Raw genomic sequence first — 17,393 nt, forward strand, 5'->3', positions numbered from 1 at the left:
GACCCCATTGCCCCGAGGCAGTGTCCTCTACCCTCCCCGACCCCCACCTCTGCTTCGGACCAGTCGGGGAATTTCACCCTCGCCTCCCTGGAGCTGGCCTCAAAGCACTGGAGTTTTCATGGACATGAGACAGAGAGCAGGGTCTGTGCCCCTGTCAGGCACTCACAGTCCCAGGCACGGGAAGGCACCCTCCCGGAGCTCACTGGGCAGATCCCAGGGGCCATCCCATGCCACACCCATGGCAGACATCACTAACTGAACTTGGCACTCTGCACTGCTGAGCCTTACTGAGCGCAGAGCTGTCCAATCACAGTATAATGCAACCCCCTTATATTATTTTAGATATTCTAGTAACTACATTTTTTTTAAAAGCAAAAGAAACAGGTTAATTTTAGCCATCTATTTTTATTTAACCCAATATAAAACGGTATCATTTCAAAAATCATCCATAGAAACAATCATTAAGACATTTTACTTTGTTTTTTTCAAACTGTCGTTGAAATCTGGTGTGTATTTGAATAGCTGCTGCACATTTCAGCTCAGAGCAGGCATGTTCCAGGTGTGCACCAGCCACATGTCACCCGTGGCCCCCGTGTGGGACAGCGCAGCCTGACTGTCCACATTGCACTCCAGGCCACTACGGCCGATCTCAGAGACGGAGCTCACATTGCTCCTGTGTCCACCCAGAGCCACCTCTCTAGCTGTCCTTAACCCGCTCCCCAGGCTCAGGCCTCCCTGGGATTACAGTGAAAAGTACACTGAGGGCCCTGGGACGGGGCAGCATGTTCTTGGCACAGACGTGGCCCCCAGTCCTGGGCACTGGGGCCACCGACGGGGGCAGCACAGAGAGGTGATTCATGGCTCAGGCCTTGGAGTCACACAGATCAGGCCTCAAATCCCAGTGCTTCTTGTCTCCTAGCTGTGTCACCTTGGGAGATTTCCCTCTGAGCCTCAGTTTCCTTATCTATAAAATGGAGAACCATGATGGTACTTAGGTCTTCCAGTCACTGTGAAGATTCACAGTTAATACAAGTTGCCTGGCACCTAGGAAGTGCTCAGTATAAGGTATTAATAGAAACAAGGTGGGAGCCTTCCCTTTAAGTACAGGAGGGATGCGTGGTCTCCTTCGAAAGAGACCCCGATGCATTTCTGGCTCAGGAGCCTGCTGACACCCTGCGCCTGTCTCTTGCAGAGCCACCCCTCGGTGATGACCTGCAGCCTTCCTCAGCTGTGTCCAGCCCCACCCAGCCGGGTCCCGTCTTATACATGCCATCTGCTGCTGGAGACTCGGTGCCCGTGAGCCCCTCCAGCCCGCATGCCCCTGACCTCAGCGCCGTACGTGCCTATCCAGGGGGTTGGTGGGCACCATGCCTACCCAGGAGCCAACACCTGCCTCTCATGCTCCCTCACCCCCAGCCTGTGCTGGGGGAGGATGCCCTGGCATCTGGCCTCGGGCCAAGGCCTTCTGCCTTTTCAGCCCCAGGGCTTCTCTATGTCAAAAGTTGATGGTAGGTGGGGGGTAGAGTCCCCGGAGCCTGCGTTGCTCAGCCTGGGGAGAGCTGGTAGAAGGGACAAAGCCTTCTGTCACCACACACACACACACACACGATTTCCTCACGAGGTTCTGGGCCCCCTGGGTGGTTATTGCTGCCCATTGGCGGATGAAAATGGAACTGAGCCCCATGACGGAGAAGCTCTCGCTGTGGAGGGGTTGGAAGGTAGACAGCGCCCCAGCCTACGTTTTACCCACCAGCCCCCTCTCTTCCTTCTCTGCAGCTCCTCTGTAGAAACAGCAGCCTCGGTAGCCCGTCCAACCTCTGTAGCTCCCCTCCGGCCTCCATCAGGAAGCCCCCGAGCCTGGAAGGCATCGTCTTCCCTGGGGAGTCCGGCCTCGCCCCTGGTAGCTATAAGAAGGCTCCGGGCTTCGAGAGGGAAGACCAGGTGGGGGCTGAGTTCCTGAAAAACTTCAAATGCCAGGTAAGGGATGTGAGGGGCAGCCCAGGGAGGTAAGCCTTCTACGTGGAGGGCTGTCCTGGCCCGGCTGTAGGCAGCAGGACTGGGAGGTAGGAAGCCTTGTCCTCAGCTTCTTCAAGGCCGAGCAGAGTGAGTAAGGCCGTCCCGTTTTACAGGTGAAGACAGGAAGGCTGGAGAGGCCGAGCACCTCCCCAGTGGCTCTGAGCCAAGGCAGGGAACCTGACCCCACGTCCTGTGCTGCCTTGATGGAGTAGCAGGGCCCTGGGGAGCAGGACAGAGCGGGTCCCTAACGAGCTGATCTGAGGGTGGGGTCACCTGGGAGGAGAGGAGCAGCCCCCCTGGTTCCTAGGGTAGGAAAAGGAGTAGGGGTGCGGAGGGAGAGCAGGGTGCATGTGTGTGAAGGGGGATTACATGACAGGTGCCTGCTGCCGGCCTGGCCCCTGGTACCTGCAGCCTCAGTGAGCCACAGCAGGTTGACGCTTAGGAGGACTTCTGGACGTGGGGGGGCCCTCCCCTCCCTAGCGCCGCATTCATCTCCTGCTCCCTGATCTTTCTCTTTCAGGCCAAGTTAAAACCCCACTCACTAGAGCCCAGGAGTCAAGAGCAGCCTCTGCTTCAGCCCAAACAGGTACCAAGCTCTCAGCCTCCTTCCAGCACCTGCTGTGGACAGGACAGGCCCAGGTCCCCAGGAGGCTGCAGGGAGTGGGTGGCACTGCTTTCTCCATAGTCTGAGGGCAGGACTAAGGTGGGACCCCAGCCCCACATCCAGAGAGCGTCGGGTCAGGCCCTGGATCCCCTCACCTCCTGGACTCACTATAATCAGTAAAAATCAATTGCTCATTGAGTGCCTACACTGTGCCAGGCACTGGACTCACTTCCCCCTTCCCCGCTGCAGGACTTTAGAGGTGCGTGGGCACTGGAGCCTCCAAACCAGTCTTTCCAACTCCATCCTCTCAACTAAGTGTCAAGAGGGCAGGGCCCCATTTAGGCATGAAGGCAACCAGACAAGGGCTGGGATGCCCGTTTCTTCTGCCCCACCCAGCCTGTCTCCAGCCCCTGGCCATGACCTCCTGGGCTGGCATCCCATTGCCTTTCCTCACTCTCGTTGCAGGACATGCTGGGCATCCTCCCCGTGGGCAGCCCCCTGACCTCAAGCATCTCTTCTAGTATCACCTCCAGCCTGGCAGCTACTCCTCCCAGCCCCGCTGGCACCAGCAGCGTCCCTGGCATGAATGCAAATGCTCTGCCCTTCTACCCCACCAGCGACACGGTAGAGTCGGTCATAGGTAATCAGGCCGTTTCTGTTGCCAAGTCCAGGACTGGGTCTGGAGTCAGAGATACGAGGTCTCCGGAGTGAGACTCAAACCAGCATACTGGCCACTTTTGACATCTAAGTTGGTGGAGTCAGAGGGTGGGCACTCTGGGCCTTCGAGCTAAAGGGAAAAGGAGCCCAGTGTGTAGGGCCGAGACTAGACCTTACAAATTAGAGATGCCTCTTCCCCTGAGCAAGTGCAGTCTCATTGCACGACATGTCATTCAGCCCCCACTCATTCTCTCACTAGGTTTCCTTGTGCAGTGAACAACCTGCACAACTGTCCTCTGAGTTCATGGTCATTGGAAGTCACGGCTGTTCTCTTTCAGCAGTCATGCATGGGTGCCACTTTGTGCTGGGTCCTATCGTAGGCACTGTGGTTAGACATGAAGACATGCTGTTCTTGCCTTCAAGGAGGGACACTGTTCCCACCCTTCCAGTTCAGTTCAGCAGAGGGCAGTGGACATTTGTGGAGCACCTACCACGCATCAGCCACTGAGGGCCCAGAGACAAACATGCCTTCAGCGAGCTCAGGAGGGAGACAAACAAACTGTACCATCAGGAGACAAGACCTCTGTCGGAGACAGGAACCCTGGATTGGGACTCGATTCTCCCTGGGGGGAATCAAAGAAGGCATCAGAAAGGAGAGCCATTTCAGCTGGACTTGGCTAGGCAGACAGTGTCGGGGGTCGGTGTGACAGGAGCAGCCCAATCACAGGCCGAGGCTTGAGGGAGGTCAGGTCTGGGTGGGACATGAGCATGAAGATGAGGCGGGGACAGGAGATGAGGTAGTAAAGTGTAGGTGGGTCTGAGAGGCGCGGCCTTGAACCTCGGGGTGTGGGATCCCTCGGGAGGCTGGGAGGCTCATGCCCTGATCGCTCTTGTCTCTAGAGTCTGCCCTGGATGACCTGGACTTGAACGAGTTTGGGGTGGCTGCCCTAGAGAAGACTTTTGACAACAGCACAGTACCCCACCCAGGCAGCATCACAATTGGTACTGGGCTGTGGGGGGCAGGTGGCATGGGAGGGCTCCCGGGGGCCCCCGCTTGGTGTGGCGCCACATGGCTGCCCTGCCCTCACTCGGCCCGCCCTCCCGGCCTCTCTTGCAGGCGGCAGTTTGCTGCAGAGCTCTGCCCCCGTGAACATCCCCGGCTCCTTGGGCAGCTCCGCCTCCTTCCACTCAGCGTCCCCGTCCCCTCCTGTTAGCCTCTCCTCACATTTCCTGCAGCAGCCCCAGGGCCACCTGAGTCAGTCAGAAAACACGTTTTTGGGGACCTCAGCATCACATGGATCTTTGGGTAAGAAGGGGTCCCTGAGACCTGGGGCAGGAACCTGGGCTTCTGGAAAGTGCCTTTGGCCGCGGTGTGCATGGCTAGAGGCCGTGCAGAGCGGAGGTTAGAGTAGGGGCTCCGGGCTTGGAGGGGAGTCGGGTCCCTGTTCCACAACTCTCTTAGATGTGTGACCCTGGACAAGTCACTGAGCCTCTCTGCCTTAGTTTCTTCTGCTGTAGAATGGGTAGAATGGCAGCACCCACCTCGTAAGGTGGTTGCAAGGTTTAAACAAAGCAACTTGAGGGAAGTGCTAGGCACAGGGCCAGTGTCCGCTGAGCAGCAGTGGCCTCAGGGCCACCAGGGCCTTCTTCTGCTCTTCATGCTGGTCTGGAGGTTCTGCCCAGGCCCCTGGAGCTCCCGGAGGATGGAGCCCTGGTCTCCAGGGAGGCAGAAATGATAGACATTAGATCACAATAGCCAGGTTCACAGGAGGCCCAGGGAGCAGGCTGATCAGGCTCAGCTCAGGCTCAGGGTGGCCTTCCTGGCAGGCCGGGCCACCAGGGAGGTCCAGCTTCAGCCCTGAAGGCTGTTGGCTGAACACAAGTAGAATGGCGTGGACTGGGGCTTCTGGAGGGCACGTTGAGGCATAGTGCTGAGAAGCGTAGCGTGCTCCGCTACCGCACGCAGGGTTCTCATGTCCCCGTGTGGGGGGCTGGCGTGAATATTCACTGAGGGAACAGACGTAAAACACAGCAGTGCACAACCCACCGCCTCTCCAGCAACAGCAGCTGCTTCTCTCACTTCCCGGCCCCCAGCAGCTATTCAAGATGCTCAGAAGTACCCTCCCCTGAGGGTCCTGGGCATCCTGGTCACATTGAGCCACCGAGCTGCCCTTTGACTTTCTAACCAGGTTTGGGGCCTTCCCTAATCTCACTCTGGAGGTCAGGGCAGCACACTGATTTCTCAGCACCTTTCCAGTTTTGAAGGTGTCTGTTCCGTTCCGTTCTATGCTGACGCCATCAGCTTCAGATGCATAGTGTTGTATTTGTCTGACGCGTCCCACATCCCAGAGGCATCTTGGCTGCAGCCTTACTTTACTGGCCACAGACCATTCCTTCCCCATGTAGTTACTGAGCAGTTTTATAGGCACACTGTGAGCTCAGCAGTCCTGTGGGCATGGAGCCCTGGTCCGGGGGAGGCAGAGGTGACAGACATTAGGTCACACTTAGAGACTGGCACTGTTGTGTGGAGTCAAAGGGCTGGGGACTGGGGTTCAGAATAATAGAGGGGACCTAACCTAGATGTGGCCAAGAGGGCCCTCTCTGGGGAAGTGGCTCCTCTCCCAGAGACCTAGTGCCCCCTGAGTGTGGAGGACACATGCATGGGCGGAACTTTCTGCTGGGTTGGCGCATCGGTGGTGACCCTGAGTTCCTGCCTCTGGGACAAGGCAGCCAGGCTGAGAGACGGCACACACCGCAGGATCGCCACATAGGAGATGGCTGCCCTATGGTGGGGCACTCATGTCACTTGGAGGACAGACTGTCCCAAATCCGTTTGGTTCTGGAATATCCTGGCTGGATTTGTGGGAAAGGAAGCAAGAAAGAAACCATTAGAATAATAAGTGTGGGCAGAAGGAGGCCAGAAGTGGATACTGGTTCCCCTCGGGAAGAGGGGGACTGCCTGAGGGCCACAGAGCAGGGACAGGTGGCGTTGGTTAACGGGAGACATCTGTTGGGTGAGTGCGTGGAGGGGCGGGGGATGAGCAGGCAGCGTGGTTTACTGGAAAGTGTAGGCGCTGGGAGTCAGAGGCCCGGACTGTGCACTGGCTCCATCACTTACTGTCGGTATGATTCTTGGTGCCACGTTTCATCTTCGTTTCCATAAAACTAAGGGGATGGACCCAGGGCTCCCTGAGCTGTTCCTGCTCCAGCTCTACTGTCGTCTGAGGCCCTGGCCTATGTCTTTTCTACTGAACCTCCTCCCCGGCCTCACCTCAGGGTGCAAGAAGGCTCCCCTCCCTCTAGCCCAGAAGCGAAGTCACGATATCACAAATTGCCACCTTCACAGACTGCTCTCCCTACAGCACCCCCCAAGTCCCCTGAATCACGCTGTGTCTGTGATGGGAACCCCATTTTACAGATGAGGATGCTGAAACTCAGAACTTAAGTGGTAGCTGATAAGTATCAGGTGGCACTACAGTAGCTCTGGCTGAGGTGCAACCCCTACTCCCTCCGGCCTGCACTGCTGGAGCCTACACAGCCCCAGGGAGCCCCAAGCAGGGCTGGGCGGGGCCCTCCAGAGCGCTGATGTCCCTCCCCTTCCGGGGCAGGTCTGAATGGGATGAACAGCAGCATCTGGGAGCATTTTGCCTCTGGAAGCTTCTCCCCAGGCACTTCCCCCGCCTTCCTGTCGGGGCCGGGGGCTGCCGAGCTGGCCCGGCTTCGGCAAGAGCTGGACGAAGCCAATGGCACCATCAAGCAGTGGGAAGAGTCCTGGAAGCAGGCGAAGCAGGTACTGGGCCCCCATGTCCCCCTCCCACATGCTCTGGTAGCGTCCAGTTCGAGCCTATCTTCCACAGTGGGCACGGGTTGGGGAGGCCAGGGCTCTGGGAGAGAACAGAGCTGAAACTCAATTTTGCTCTCTCTCCACCTGGAAAGAGTTGCCTTGGCAGTCAGGACCCTAGGGCGGCTGGTGACCCAGACCTGGAACTCCCTCTGAGGGCTGGTCCCACACAGCACCACTTGGCTCTCCCCGGAAGCCCTGACTCTCCCCGGTTCCAGCCTGCGTTCTAGGCTCTGAGACGGGCCCTCTGTCCAGGGCAGCTATGCCGGACCCAGCCCCCTTCCCTGCCCACCAAGGGCCTCTTGCACGTCCTGCAATCTCTTCTCCGCAGGCAATGTCAGCGTCCTCCCTGCCCCTCCCCAGACCGCTAACCCAGCTCCCCATCAGGCCCAGCCACAGCTACAGTGGCTCATACAGGCTCCTGGAGATACACTCTGGGGCCAGGGGGCAGGGGGTCATCGTGACCAGGTGCTGCGTGTTGGGCCCACAGGCTTGTGATGCCTGGAAGAAGGAGGCCGAGGAGGCCGGTGAGCGGGCCAGCGCGGCGGGTGCCGAGTGCGAGCTGGCCCGGGAGCAGCGGGACGAGCTGGAGGTGCAGGTGAAGAAGCTACAGGAGGAGTTGGAGCGGCTCCATTCAGGGCCCGACCCGCAGGCCCTGCCCGCCTTCTCGGACCTGGAGGCCCTCTCGCTCTCCACCCTCTACTCCCTCCAAAAGCAGCTGCGAGCCCACCTGGAGCAAGTGGACAAGGTCAGCCCGGGAGGTTAGGGGAGCACTGGGTGGGAGTGGACAGTGGTCTCAGCCAGTGTTTGGACCCTGGTGGGTCCACACTACCCCAGAGCTGGCCACCCTCCTGAGAGTCTCTGCCCAGCCCCTGGGCCGACACAAGATGCTGGAGAATGTCCCTCCCCAGAGAAGTGGATGGTCTGTGCCACCCCAGCACTTCGTTTTTTTTTTTTTAAAGATTTTTATTGGGGAATTGGTGGGGTGGGAACAGTGCTGGGGAATTGGGGGGAAGGGGAACAGACAAGTTGCTGTTCTTTTGTTCTTCAGTCTAGTTGTGGAGGGCGTTGCTTCACTGGCCCAAGTTGGCACCATCATTGCGCTCTTCCTGGGCAAGGCAGATCAGTCGCTGGCTTCTGGACGGCTGCTCACTGCGGCTGCTGGCCGCTCACGCTGGCTGCTGGCTACACACGGTAGCCCATGGCAACCCACTGCCACAGGGGCTGCAGCCTACGCCGTCGCCGGCGACTCACAGCAGCCCAGCTCCAGGTTGAGCTGTTGTTCAGCATCTTAGCTGTAGAGGGCAGTGTCACTGGCCCTCATATGTGGGATCCGAACCGGGGCCCTCTGGCGTCCCAAGCCAGTTCTTAACCATCGCGCCACTCGGCCAGTCCCCACCCCAGCACTTTTGAGGGCAGGTGCTGACCTGAGCTGACTCTCAGGTGTCTGGGCTCTAAGTCGCATCCTGACAGCTTCTGTGGGCTCTACTGGGACCAGCAGACATTCCAGAATGGTTAGGTCCCCAGGGCTACTCTGCATTCCTAGGTGCCCTGTTGGGCCCCAGGGGAGCTGGCACAGTAGAAAGAGCCTTCTTTCCTTCACTAGGCCTTTGGCAGCCAGGCCCCCCACCCCCACCCCCGGGCTCTGACTCGCACACTCAGCCCGCAGCCAAACCCGAAAGCCGAAAAGCCGAAATAGGAGCCTTGAGGCAATTGGCCTGAATATAACCCTGCTGTCTCACTTGCCAGCTGGGTCCTGTGAGAGTGCTGTTGAGCTCTGCGCCTCACTTTCCTTACCGCAAGGGGGCTGATGTGAGGGAATGTGTCGGACCCAGGGCTAGGGCAGCAGCAGAGACCCGGCCAGTGACCACGATGTCTCTTTTCCCACAGGCTGTGTTCCACATGCAGTCGGTGAAATGCCTTAAGTGTCAGGAGCAGAACCGAGCAGTGCTGCCGTGCCAACATGCCGTGCTGTGCGAGCTCTGTGCCGAGGGCAGCGAGTGCCCCGTCTGCCAGCCAGGCCGGGCCCACTCCCTCCAGTCGTGACCCTGCAGGCCTGGCTCCGGCCTGGCTCAGATCTTCTCACCTAGGACTTTTTAAAGTATATATATATATGTATGTATGTATGTATGTATGTATGTATGTATATGTATATTATTATGGATATGTATACATTTCTGTATGTGTGCAGGTATGCGTGGGCGGCCAGTGTGTGAACAGTGTCTGTGTGTATATCTGTATATAGATATAGACACACACTTTAAAACAGACTTACCAAGCACTTTTTAAAAGAAGAAACTATTTTGCAGTCCTCCCCCTGCCCACTCCCTGCCTTCCCCACTTTCCCCTCTTCTCCCACCGGCCTTTTGGCGGGGATCTGTTTCTGTCTTTTTTTATGTAGGAACTAACTATTTTTAACTTCTTCCTGGGGCCTGAGCAGGGAAAGGTGGGAAGCTAGAAGGGGCTGTGGGGAGGGGACAAGCCTTCCGGGCAGGCCCTGTTCACCCTACCTCCCCGGGCCAGGGTGAGAGCCAGGGGTATGGAGGCCCCAGGCAGACCCGGTTCCCAGCGGTGAGGCCTGAGGGGGTGTGCTGCGGGTCCAGACCAGCCTAGCTCCTAAGTTTACCAAATGTGTATTTGGTTTGGGGCTGTCAGGCCCAAGCTGCGGGGCCAGCCCTGCTCCCACTCTGGGCCCTTGAAGCCCCTCAAGGGGCAAGGCCCGGGAGTTCTACCCCTCAGGTTCCTGAGGCCAGGGGGTCTGCCTCAATCCTCACCCCTGGGTTTCCAGAGCAGCCTCCCTTGCCTCAGGGCCACCTACCAGGCTGGCACTGCCCTCTCCGTCACCCCCAGCTGCCTTCAGCTGGCCCCCCCTTCTGGCACAGCCTCCGTGCTCTCCGCCCCCTCCCTCTGGCAGCTAGCAGGGCAATTGGTAGGGAGGAGCTGCGGACTGTGAGGACCAGGGGGGCTCAGCCCTGGCCTCCTTGCCAGGAGGGGCTCCGTATGCATTCCTTGGTGCTCTCTGAGTGCAGCTGACGTCCTGCCCCGTTGGAGCAGACGCCTGTGTGCATGTGTGTGCGTGCCTGTCCAATGTATAGTGTGTCTTAGCTTCCATTTTAAAAATTGTTCTGTACAGAGAGATGCATAGGGGGAGGGAGTGCAGAGCGGGCAGAAGGCAGCCACCCCGCTCCCAGCGCTGGGTGTCTGGGGTGGGAACAAGAGGGCTGCAAAGGATCTGGCCCCAGCCTCCCCTCCCTTGGGCTCAGCACGAAAGGGCTTTCGATGAATTAAGTGAAAACTTTCTTTTTTTACAAAAATGCAAAAATCAACAAAGCTCCAAACCTATTGGAAATAAAATATGAACTTGCATGGTAGCGTGTTTAGATGGGGTGAAGAGTGGGGCCCCAGAAGAGGGCTCTGAACTCTGAGGTGGGCCAGTCAGCTGTCCCATCCCAGGTTCCTGCCCGACCTGGGCTGGGAGCCCTGTCTCAGCCATGGCAACGGCTGGTGTCCCACCCCTGAGGTGTGGCCAGGTCGCTGCAGAGGCCTAGAGGCTCCCTGGGCCCATCCAGGTTCCTAGACAGCCCAGTGCTCTACCCCGGCCGACTGTGCTTGAGTGATAGGGACGCAGAGACCTCTCAGCCCTGCAGCTGCCCTCTCCCGGCTCCCTTGACAGCTGTCACTGGTTTACTTAGTGCTGTTTTTCCACAGGACAGCGGGGCCCCTAGTTTCTCAGGAACAGACAGCGCCTTCCCATAAAAGCATTAAAAGAAAGGTGGGCCCTTGAGGAGGTGTCCTTCCTTCCATCCTACCTCACTCTACCCTGAGGGCTAAGGGTCTCGGCCTTTGAGTGCCCCACTGCCCTCAGCTGGCCCGTTCCGTGGGTGTGAGAAAACACAGCTACTGGGCTCTTCCCTGTATGGGTCTCAGAGGTTCAGAGCTGAAAGGGGCCGTGGAGACGACCTACCGATTGTCCTGGTGTGGTCTCAGAGAGGTTAAGTGACTCAACCAGGGTCACAGCTAGAATGACCACCAGCCTCAGGCTCACTCCCAGCACAGGCCACCTCCCCTCAGGCAGGGCTGGGACCCCGCTCCGCCTCAGCCTGGGAGGCCCCCCGCTCCTGTGCTCCCCCTTTGCTGGGCAGCAGCCACAGAAGCAGATGTGTCTGGTAGGGTTTTGTCCAAAGCCCTTGGCCCAGACACCAGTAATGCCAGTTGCCCCAGCACCTGCTTCTGCATCGGTGCCCCCACACCCACCTTCCTGCTCTGTAAACGGGGGAGTGAGCTGTGGGCCAGGCCCCAGGGTGGGGGCAGCTCAAGGTGTCCTGAGGGCTGTGGAGGACATTTGCGTGGCCTGACTGATCCGGGCCCCACTGCTGGCCAACAATACATTTTCTAAGGGGACAATAGATTGCTTTTTTTTATTTTTTCATTTTATTTTTGCTAAGATAAAAGTGCCTGCTACTGGCCCAGGGAGATGTCCTCAGTAGATATGGTTAGCCAAGCTGTCCTTTCTGCTCCCGCCCCTCCATGCCAGCGCCACGCCTGCAGGCTCTCACCTCTCAGCCAGAAGGTCCCTGACTCTAGGCTCCTTAGCCCGGGTGTTGGCAGCCCTCTCAGGAGAGGACCCAGGCTCCTTTCCTTATAGTTGCCACCCCCACCCTCCAGGGCAGCTGTAGCCTCATCTTTGGCAGGGCCTGCTCGCCCTCCCGCAGGAGGGAGGCTCTGTGCACACAGCCCTGGGGTGCTGAAGAATCGGCCTGGTCCCCACCCCGGTGCCTGGACTAGGCATGCCGGGGACAGATGGCTGAGCCCCTGCCCTGCCGGAGCAGGGGCAGGAGAAGCAGACAGCTGCCTCCCCTCCCCCAGTGCTGGGATTGGCTGAGGCCAGGGCCAGAGGGAGGGGGGAGGGAGTATAAATACTATTGATGGTTTCCCCATCACCGCGGGGCCCTGCTCTGGCAGGAGACCGGTGCGGGTCTGCAAGCTGGAGCTCCCCAGACCTGCAGGGCCCTTAGAGTGTTAGGCCAGGCTGGAGGGATCCACTGTGGTGGGCAGAATCCAGGCCTGCCAGGAAAGCCTGTCCCTACCAGGCATTCATCGTCATCCCCAACCTCCGCTGCTATCGCCCTGGTCGCGGGGCATGCTGGGAGGCCTGCTTCGCTCGCTGCCGCCGCAGCTTTACGAAGCCCTGGGCCTCACGGTCACCCTTCCGGCTCTCCAACAGCTGCAGGATTGGGTCCCCTGTGAAGAGAGGCATTTGGGGGTCAGGTTCTGGGGGAGAGGCAGTGCCTGGGTAGTGGCAGGGAACAGCTCTCTGCCCATTCTCCAGCCAACCTGGAAACTAGGGATGGACCCACACCAGCCAAGATCATGAGACACGTCAGCCTGACGACGACAGGAGAAACCCTCGCCACCTCTGGCAAGAGGACGCTGGCTCAGACACTGACCCGGTTGCACTGCAAGAGGCTGAGATGTGCCTCAGGTTGCGACTATTACCTTTTCATATGGAAACCTCAGGCTAGCTATTGTAGTCAACCTCTTGTGCTTTAGTTTACTCATCTGTAGAATAGCAATAATATATCTGCTTCTTCTGGGTAAGGATGCAAAGTTAATATATGTCAGGTGCATAGAACGGGCCCATACGTGCACAAACATGACCTATTCCTATAATCAAGATCCAGCCCCTCTCCCCAGGTAAATTTGGTGATGTTCCCCCACCAGAGAAAGTCACACTACACGTGGTCTACCTCAAATTACACTGATTTCTTGGTTAGACTGAGATCTACTCATCCACACAAGTCACCATGCTGGCTCCACTGCTTCCACCTCTGAGGAGGGATTCCTCGGACCCCAGCTTCACCTTCCTGGGGGCCCCTGCCTGAGCCTTTACAGGCTGTCCCTCCCCTGGCCCAGCCCCACACCCCACTCGCAGCCTCATGGCTACTGCCCTGCCCCGGGGCGCAGGCCTACCGTTGGGTGGGGGGTAGGTGAGGGGCAGGCGGGTCTGAGGCACCTCCGCAGCCTCCTCTGTCCCAGTCAGGCCTGGCACCGAGCACAGTGGCAGGAAGGCCTCCCCTTCCAGGTCATCAGCCCCTAGCGTGTCATGGTCCAGCACCGTGAGCAGGAGGCACGCTCCGTCCTTCTGGCATGACTCGGCAGGCACCAGGCTGGGTGGGGGACAGTCGGGCTCAGCTGCCAACCCCCCACACACATGGGTTCACCCCGACAGGCCAGGGCTGGGAGAAAGATACTACAGAGGCGGGGGGGGGGGGTTGCCAAGTCTGTTCTCAGCCTGGCATAGCTCAGGCCACATAGTCTGATGCCTGCTCTGGCTGATGCTTTAAACCAGGGGGTTCGCCAGTCTTAGGGAACAGAGGACCTCAGACGGGTCCTGAAGAACCCTCCCCTGGAAGCACCATGTGGGAGTTTTCTCCCAGTCTCACCCCACCTCCCAGGGGCCAGGTTTGGTACCTGTGCCAGCAAACCCTTGTCCCAGAAGCCCTCTCCCTTGGCCCCAGCGGAAAGGAGCAGGCCTGAGGCAGGTCCAGGGCTGGGGAAGTGCGGCAAATGTGGGAACCCACTCACAATTCAAAGGTCTCATCAAACAGCGGGTGAAGGTCCTTCTTGTGCTTTTGGGTCTCCCGAGGGGCCAGCTCAGGGAACTCGTGCCTGGGCTCCAAGGTAAGTTGGACAAAGGGGTCGCTGGAGCCTGGCAAGTGACCCAAGGAGAGTATGATGGACAAGGATATCCTAGCCCTCCAGCCAGCCACCATGCCCTGCAGCTGTACCCCGCTCAGCAGCACTGCCCCCTCCTGGTAATCCAGAGAAATGCACTCAGTGCTCCTGCCGAGGACCAGAGATGGGGCAGGGCGGAGACGCGGAGTGGCCAGTGGGCAGCCTCCACTCACCGTTGGAGTCCAGAGGCAGCAGGCTGGAGGCGCTGAGCAGCTCCACATGCAGCTTCTGCTCAGAGGCGCTGTAGGAGGCCTTGACTGTGACAGCCCCGAGCTCCTCAGAGGTGGTTTCAGCCTGGGGGTGGGGCACACGGGCAGCGTCAGCTGCTGGGGCAGAGCAGGTGAGGCGGGTCTCCAGGTGCACAGTGAGTGTGGCAGAGGAAAGGAGCCTCACCTGCTGCTGGATGCGGCTGCAGAAGTACTTCTGGATGAGCTCCCGGCTGGAGGTTGCCTGCAGCTCCAAGTCCCTCAGCAGAGCCTGGGAATGGGGCCCAGCCGATAAATCACCTGAACTGCAACACTCAATCACAGCCCGGTGATTCAGGAGCTCCCAGCCGAGAGGGGTGACATCAATTTGGCATAGAAAGCACTGGGTGGGCTTCACAGATATGCCACCCCTGCAGTTGCACAGCACGCCCTCCACTGTGCTTAAAACCTCAGGCTTGTTTCAACCCCCTGCTGTTGCTGTCTTAACACTTTAATTTTTGAAAAAGAGGCCCACATTTTCCCTTGGTGCTGGGCCCTGTAATTATGTAGCTGGTGAGCTCCCTCAACCCCAGGCACACCAAGAGGCCCCTACCTGGAAGGTGGCCGTGTGCAGGGCCTCGGGCGGCAGGCCACAGCCCTCTGCGTAGAAGCAGATCTCCAGGTTCTGGGGGTGAGTGAGACATCAGACGTGCCCATGCCCACTCCCCCCAGGGTTATTATTGTTGTCACTGGTGTTATTACCTGCAGCGCGATCTTCAGCCTGCTAGAGGCCAGGGGGCAGCTCCGCTGGGAGGTAGCCGCGTCCACCAGCACTGTGAGCGTGTGGGTCCAGAGCAGGGTCAGAAGGCTGAGGTGAGGTGCCGCACACAGGAAGGGAAGACGGGAGACAGGAAGCAGATGTTCTTGAGAGAGGGGCAGCCCCGTGGGACCCAGGCCCACCCACAGCTCCTCCCCATCCCCAGCCTCCACCTCCACCTGCTCCACAGGTGAGCCTGGGGGCAGGGCCACAGGCAGGCAGTGTAGCAAGGGCTGGTCCCCTGAGCGAAGGACCAACAGGGGCAGAGGGGGCCAGTCCTATCCAACCTGTCTCCCAACCTAGTGATGAAGCCTTCTCAGGGTTATCAAACCCCAACAAACAAGGTGTGGAGGAGGCTGGTCCCCCAGTGACAGAACCAGGAGTCAAGATGGACATGGCCAAATGAAGAGGATTTCAACATGTGGCATGGATAAGCATCTGCGACCTCTGGGGAGAAAAAAGTAGCAACCACACCACAGTCCTAATAACTAACTAACTACCAGAGATAACTGAAATTTCACATGTCAAAGCAGACTCAGGCAGTTAATTACAAAAGAAATGTGTAATTAAGAATGGGGGAGGTCTATATTAAAAGTAGTTCATTTATCCAACATACCTAAGTGTTTATTATGCACCAGACACTGTTCTAATGGCTACTGCACCGCCTGGAGCACAGCAGAGCTGGCAGAGGGGCCAGCAGCCTCCTTGGGCCCAGATCCGTGTGGAGGACCTATCATCATTATCATCACTGTCACCATTGTCACTGCAGCTCACAGACCACTTCCTTTGTACAGGCACTGCCCTCGGCCTTTCACATGACTCCTTTAGTCCTTAATAGAGGCCAGAACTATGACCATCTGCACAGAAAACTTGAGTAATCTGCTCAAGGCCACCGACCGAGCAGCAGGGAAGCTGGAGTCTGAATCCAGGCCGTCCAGAGCCCACGCCCTTGACTTTCTACCCCTGCTGCCTGGTTTGCTGGGGCCCTGCCCTAAGAGAGACTCTAACTAGAAGTTCCCCTGGATCGTGGGAGAGGAACACGAGTTGCCTGTGATGTTAGGAGGGCACAGCAGCAGTCACTGAGGCACCAAAGATGGGCCAGGGCTAAGGGAGAAAGGATAGGTAGGTTTCAGCTCAGCCTAAGGTGAGGTAGTGAGCTCCCTGTCCCTGGTGGCATCCTCCCCTGAGAATGGATGCTGAGGCCAGGAAGGAGGGGCAGGGGGAAGAGAAGGGAAGGGGGTGGGCGCCACAGGGCAGGCGGTTGCTGCAGACCTGCTGAAGTTCTCCTGCACCAAGTTGGTGTTCATGTAGCAGAGCTCCACCTCCAGGAACTTCATCAGAGGCAGAATGGCCTGGGGAGAGGGGCGGGCAGCACGTCCAGCTCTGGCCCATTCCAGTCCCACCCCATTCCTGGGCCCTGGCCCGGGGAAGAAACAGGGCCAGAGGCTTTTGTGTGCATCTTTGGAAGGTCTGCAGGAGCTGGCTCTGCCCACAGTTGGCTCCAGCCACACAGGCCTCCTCTATCGCCCTTGAACCTGCCAGGCATGGTCTGGCCTCAGGGCCTCTGCCCTTGCTGTTCCCTCCCCTAGAAATCCTCTTGTCTCCTTCTCTTCCTTTAGGTCTTGACTCAGTTGTCACCCACTAAGCAAGGCCTTCCCTGGCCACTATCTGAAAACACAACCCTCTGACACTCAATATGCCTTTTGTGTTTTATTTTTCTCTTTAACCCTTATCATTATCTAACACCCCATGTGTGTGTGCGCATATATACACATACACATACATGTAATGTTTATACTAACAGCTATAGCGCTAGTTACATGTACTTAGCTCTTCTGTCACCTCCCCTACTAGAATGTAAGCTCTAAGAAGGCAGAGATTGTGGTCATGGTGTTCACTGACTCAATCAATGCCTAAATCAATGCCTAGGTGCTTACATAGTTATCAATTAATGAGTCACCTTCTCCCAAACCAACAAAGGTGCACATTACTTCCCCCACTGACAGATGGGGAAACTGAGGGCAGCTGGCTTGCATGAACGGAACAGCTGTGCTGGTTGGCAGGTGAGAAGGATGCACGCCCAGGTCTGTTGGGCTGCAAAGTCCAAACCCTGCCCCCCTGCAGCCCCCACACTAACCATCAGTGCTGGGAGAGCCCGTGGAATATCCCAACCCTTCCCCCTTAGCATCCAAGGAAACAGGCCCAGGAGGGAACATTCCTTGCCCAAGTCTGGGGCACTTACCTCTGACTCCCCATGACCTTCAGCCCCCTGCCCACCCTGAGCCCCTTTGCAGTTCCAGACCCATAGCGCTGGCAAAGGTCAGCGAACAGGGAGGGACACTCACATCCTCAGGCAGGACAGAGTCCTTGACGCGCACGAGATTCTGGATGTGCTTGGCGATGCCCACCTCCAGCTGGGGATGCAAAATGGTAGCGGGGAGAGCAGGGCCTGAGTTTAGGTTCAGGAAGAGGTGGGGGCTAGACATCAACCCAAGTCCTGTGGGGGAGGGGGGGACTTAGACAGAGGATGGGTGGGGC

The 17,393-nt window shown here is 58.1% G+C and overlaps 2 protein-coding genes across 3 annotated transcripts in view; one reads left to right on the plus strand and one right to left on the minus strand.

Annotated features, from left to right (window-relative positions):
- Positions 1-10,484, plus strand: part of UNK (unk zinc finger) — a 32,885-nt gene extending 22,401 nt beyond the window's left edge. Inside the window, exons 8-16 of one of the 2 annotated variants that reach the window (XM_019644378.1) lie at positions 1,193-1,335; positions 1,777-1,977; positions 2,537-2,602; positions 3,086-3,260; positions 4,178-4,279; positions 4,395-4,583; positions 6,886-7,067; positions 7,609-7,866; positions 9,009-10,484. In XM_019644378.1, the coding sequence (XP_019499923.1) occupies positions 1,193-1,335; positions 1,777-1,977; positions 2,537-2,602; positions 3,086-3,260; positions 4,178-4,279; positions 4,395-4,583; positions 6,886-7,067; positions 7,609-7,866; positions 9,009-9,164 (1,472 nt within the window). In that variant the 3' untranslated portion in view covers positions 9,165-10,484. The remainder of the gene's footprint in view (positions 1-1,192; positions 1,336-1,776; positions 1,978-2,536; positions 2,603-3,085; positions 3,261-4,177; positions 4,280-4,394; positions 4,584-6,885; positions 7,068-7,608; positions 7,867-9,008) is intronic. The other variant, XM_019644377.1, reaches the window with a different exon arrangement.
- Positions 10,485-10,574: 90 nt separating this feature from the next.
- UNC13D (unc-13 homolog D) overlaps positions 10,575-17,393 on the minus strand; it is a 14,442-nt gene continuing 7,623 nt past the window's right edge. The window contains exons 23-31 of the mRNA XM_019644235.1: positions 17,201-17,352; positions 16,128-16,207; positions 14,801-14,906; positions 14,652-14,723; positions 14,247-14,330; positions 14,027-14,147; positions 13,704-13,827; positions 13,089-13,285; positions 10,575-12,359 (exon numbers count right to left, since the gene is read on the minus strand). Coding sequence (XP_019499780.1) covers positions 12,238-12,359; positions 13,089-13,285; positions 13,704-13,827; positions 14,027-14,147; positions 14,247-14,330; positions 14,652-14,723; positions 14,801-14,906; positions 16,128-16,207; positions 17,201-17,352 — 1,058 coding nt within the window. The 3' untranslated portion in view covers positions 10,575-12,237. The remainder of the gene's footprint in view (positions 12,360-13,088; positions 13,286-13,703; positions 13,828-14,026; positions 14,148-14,246; positions 14,331-14,651; positions 14,724-14,800; positions 14,907-16,127; positions 16,208-17,200; positions 17,353-17,393) is intronic.

The sequence above is a fragment of the Hipposideros armiger genome, unplaced genomic scaffold, assembly GCF_001890085.2.
Source record: "Hipposideros armiger isolate ML-2016 unplaced genomic scaffold, ASM189008v1 scaffold_87, whole genome shotgun sequence".
In the NCBI taxonomy this organism is placed as follows: domain Eukaryota; kingdom Metazoa; phylum Chordata; class Mammalia; order Chiroptera; family Hipposideridae; genus Hipposideros; species Hipposideros armiger.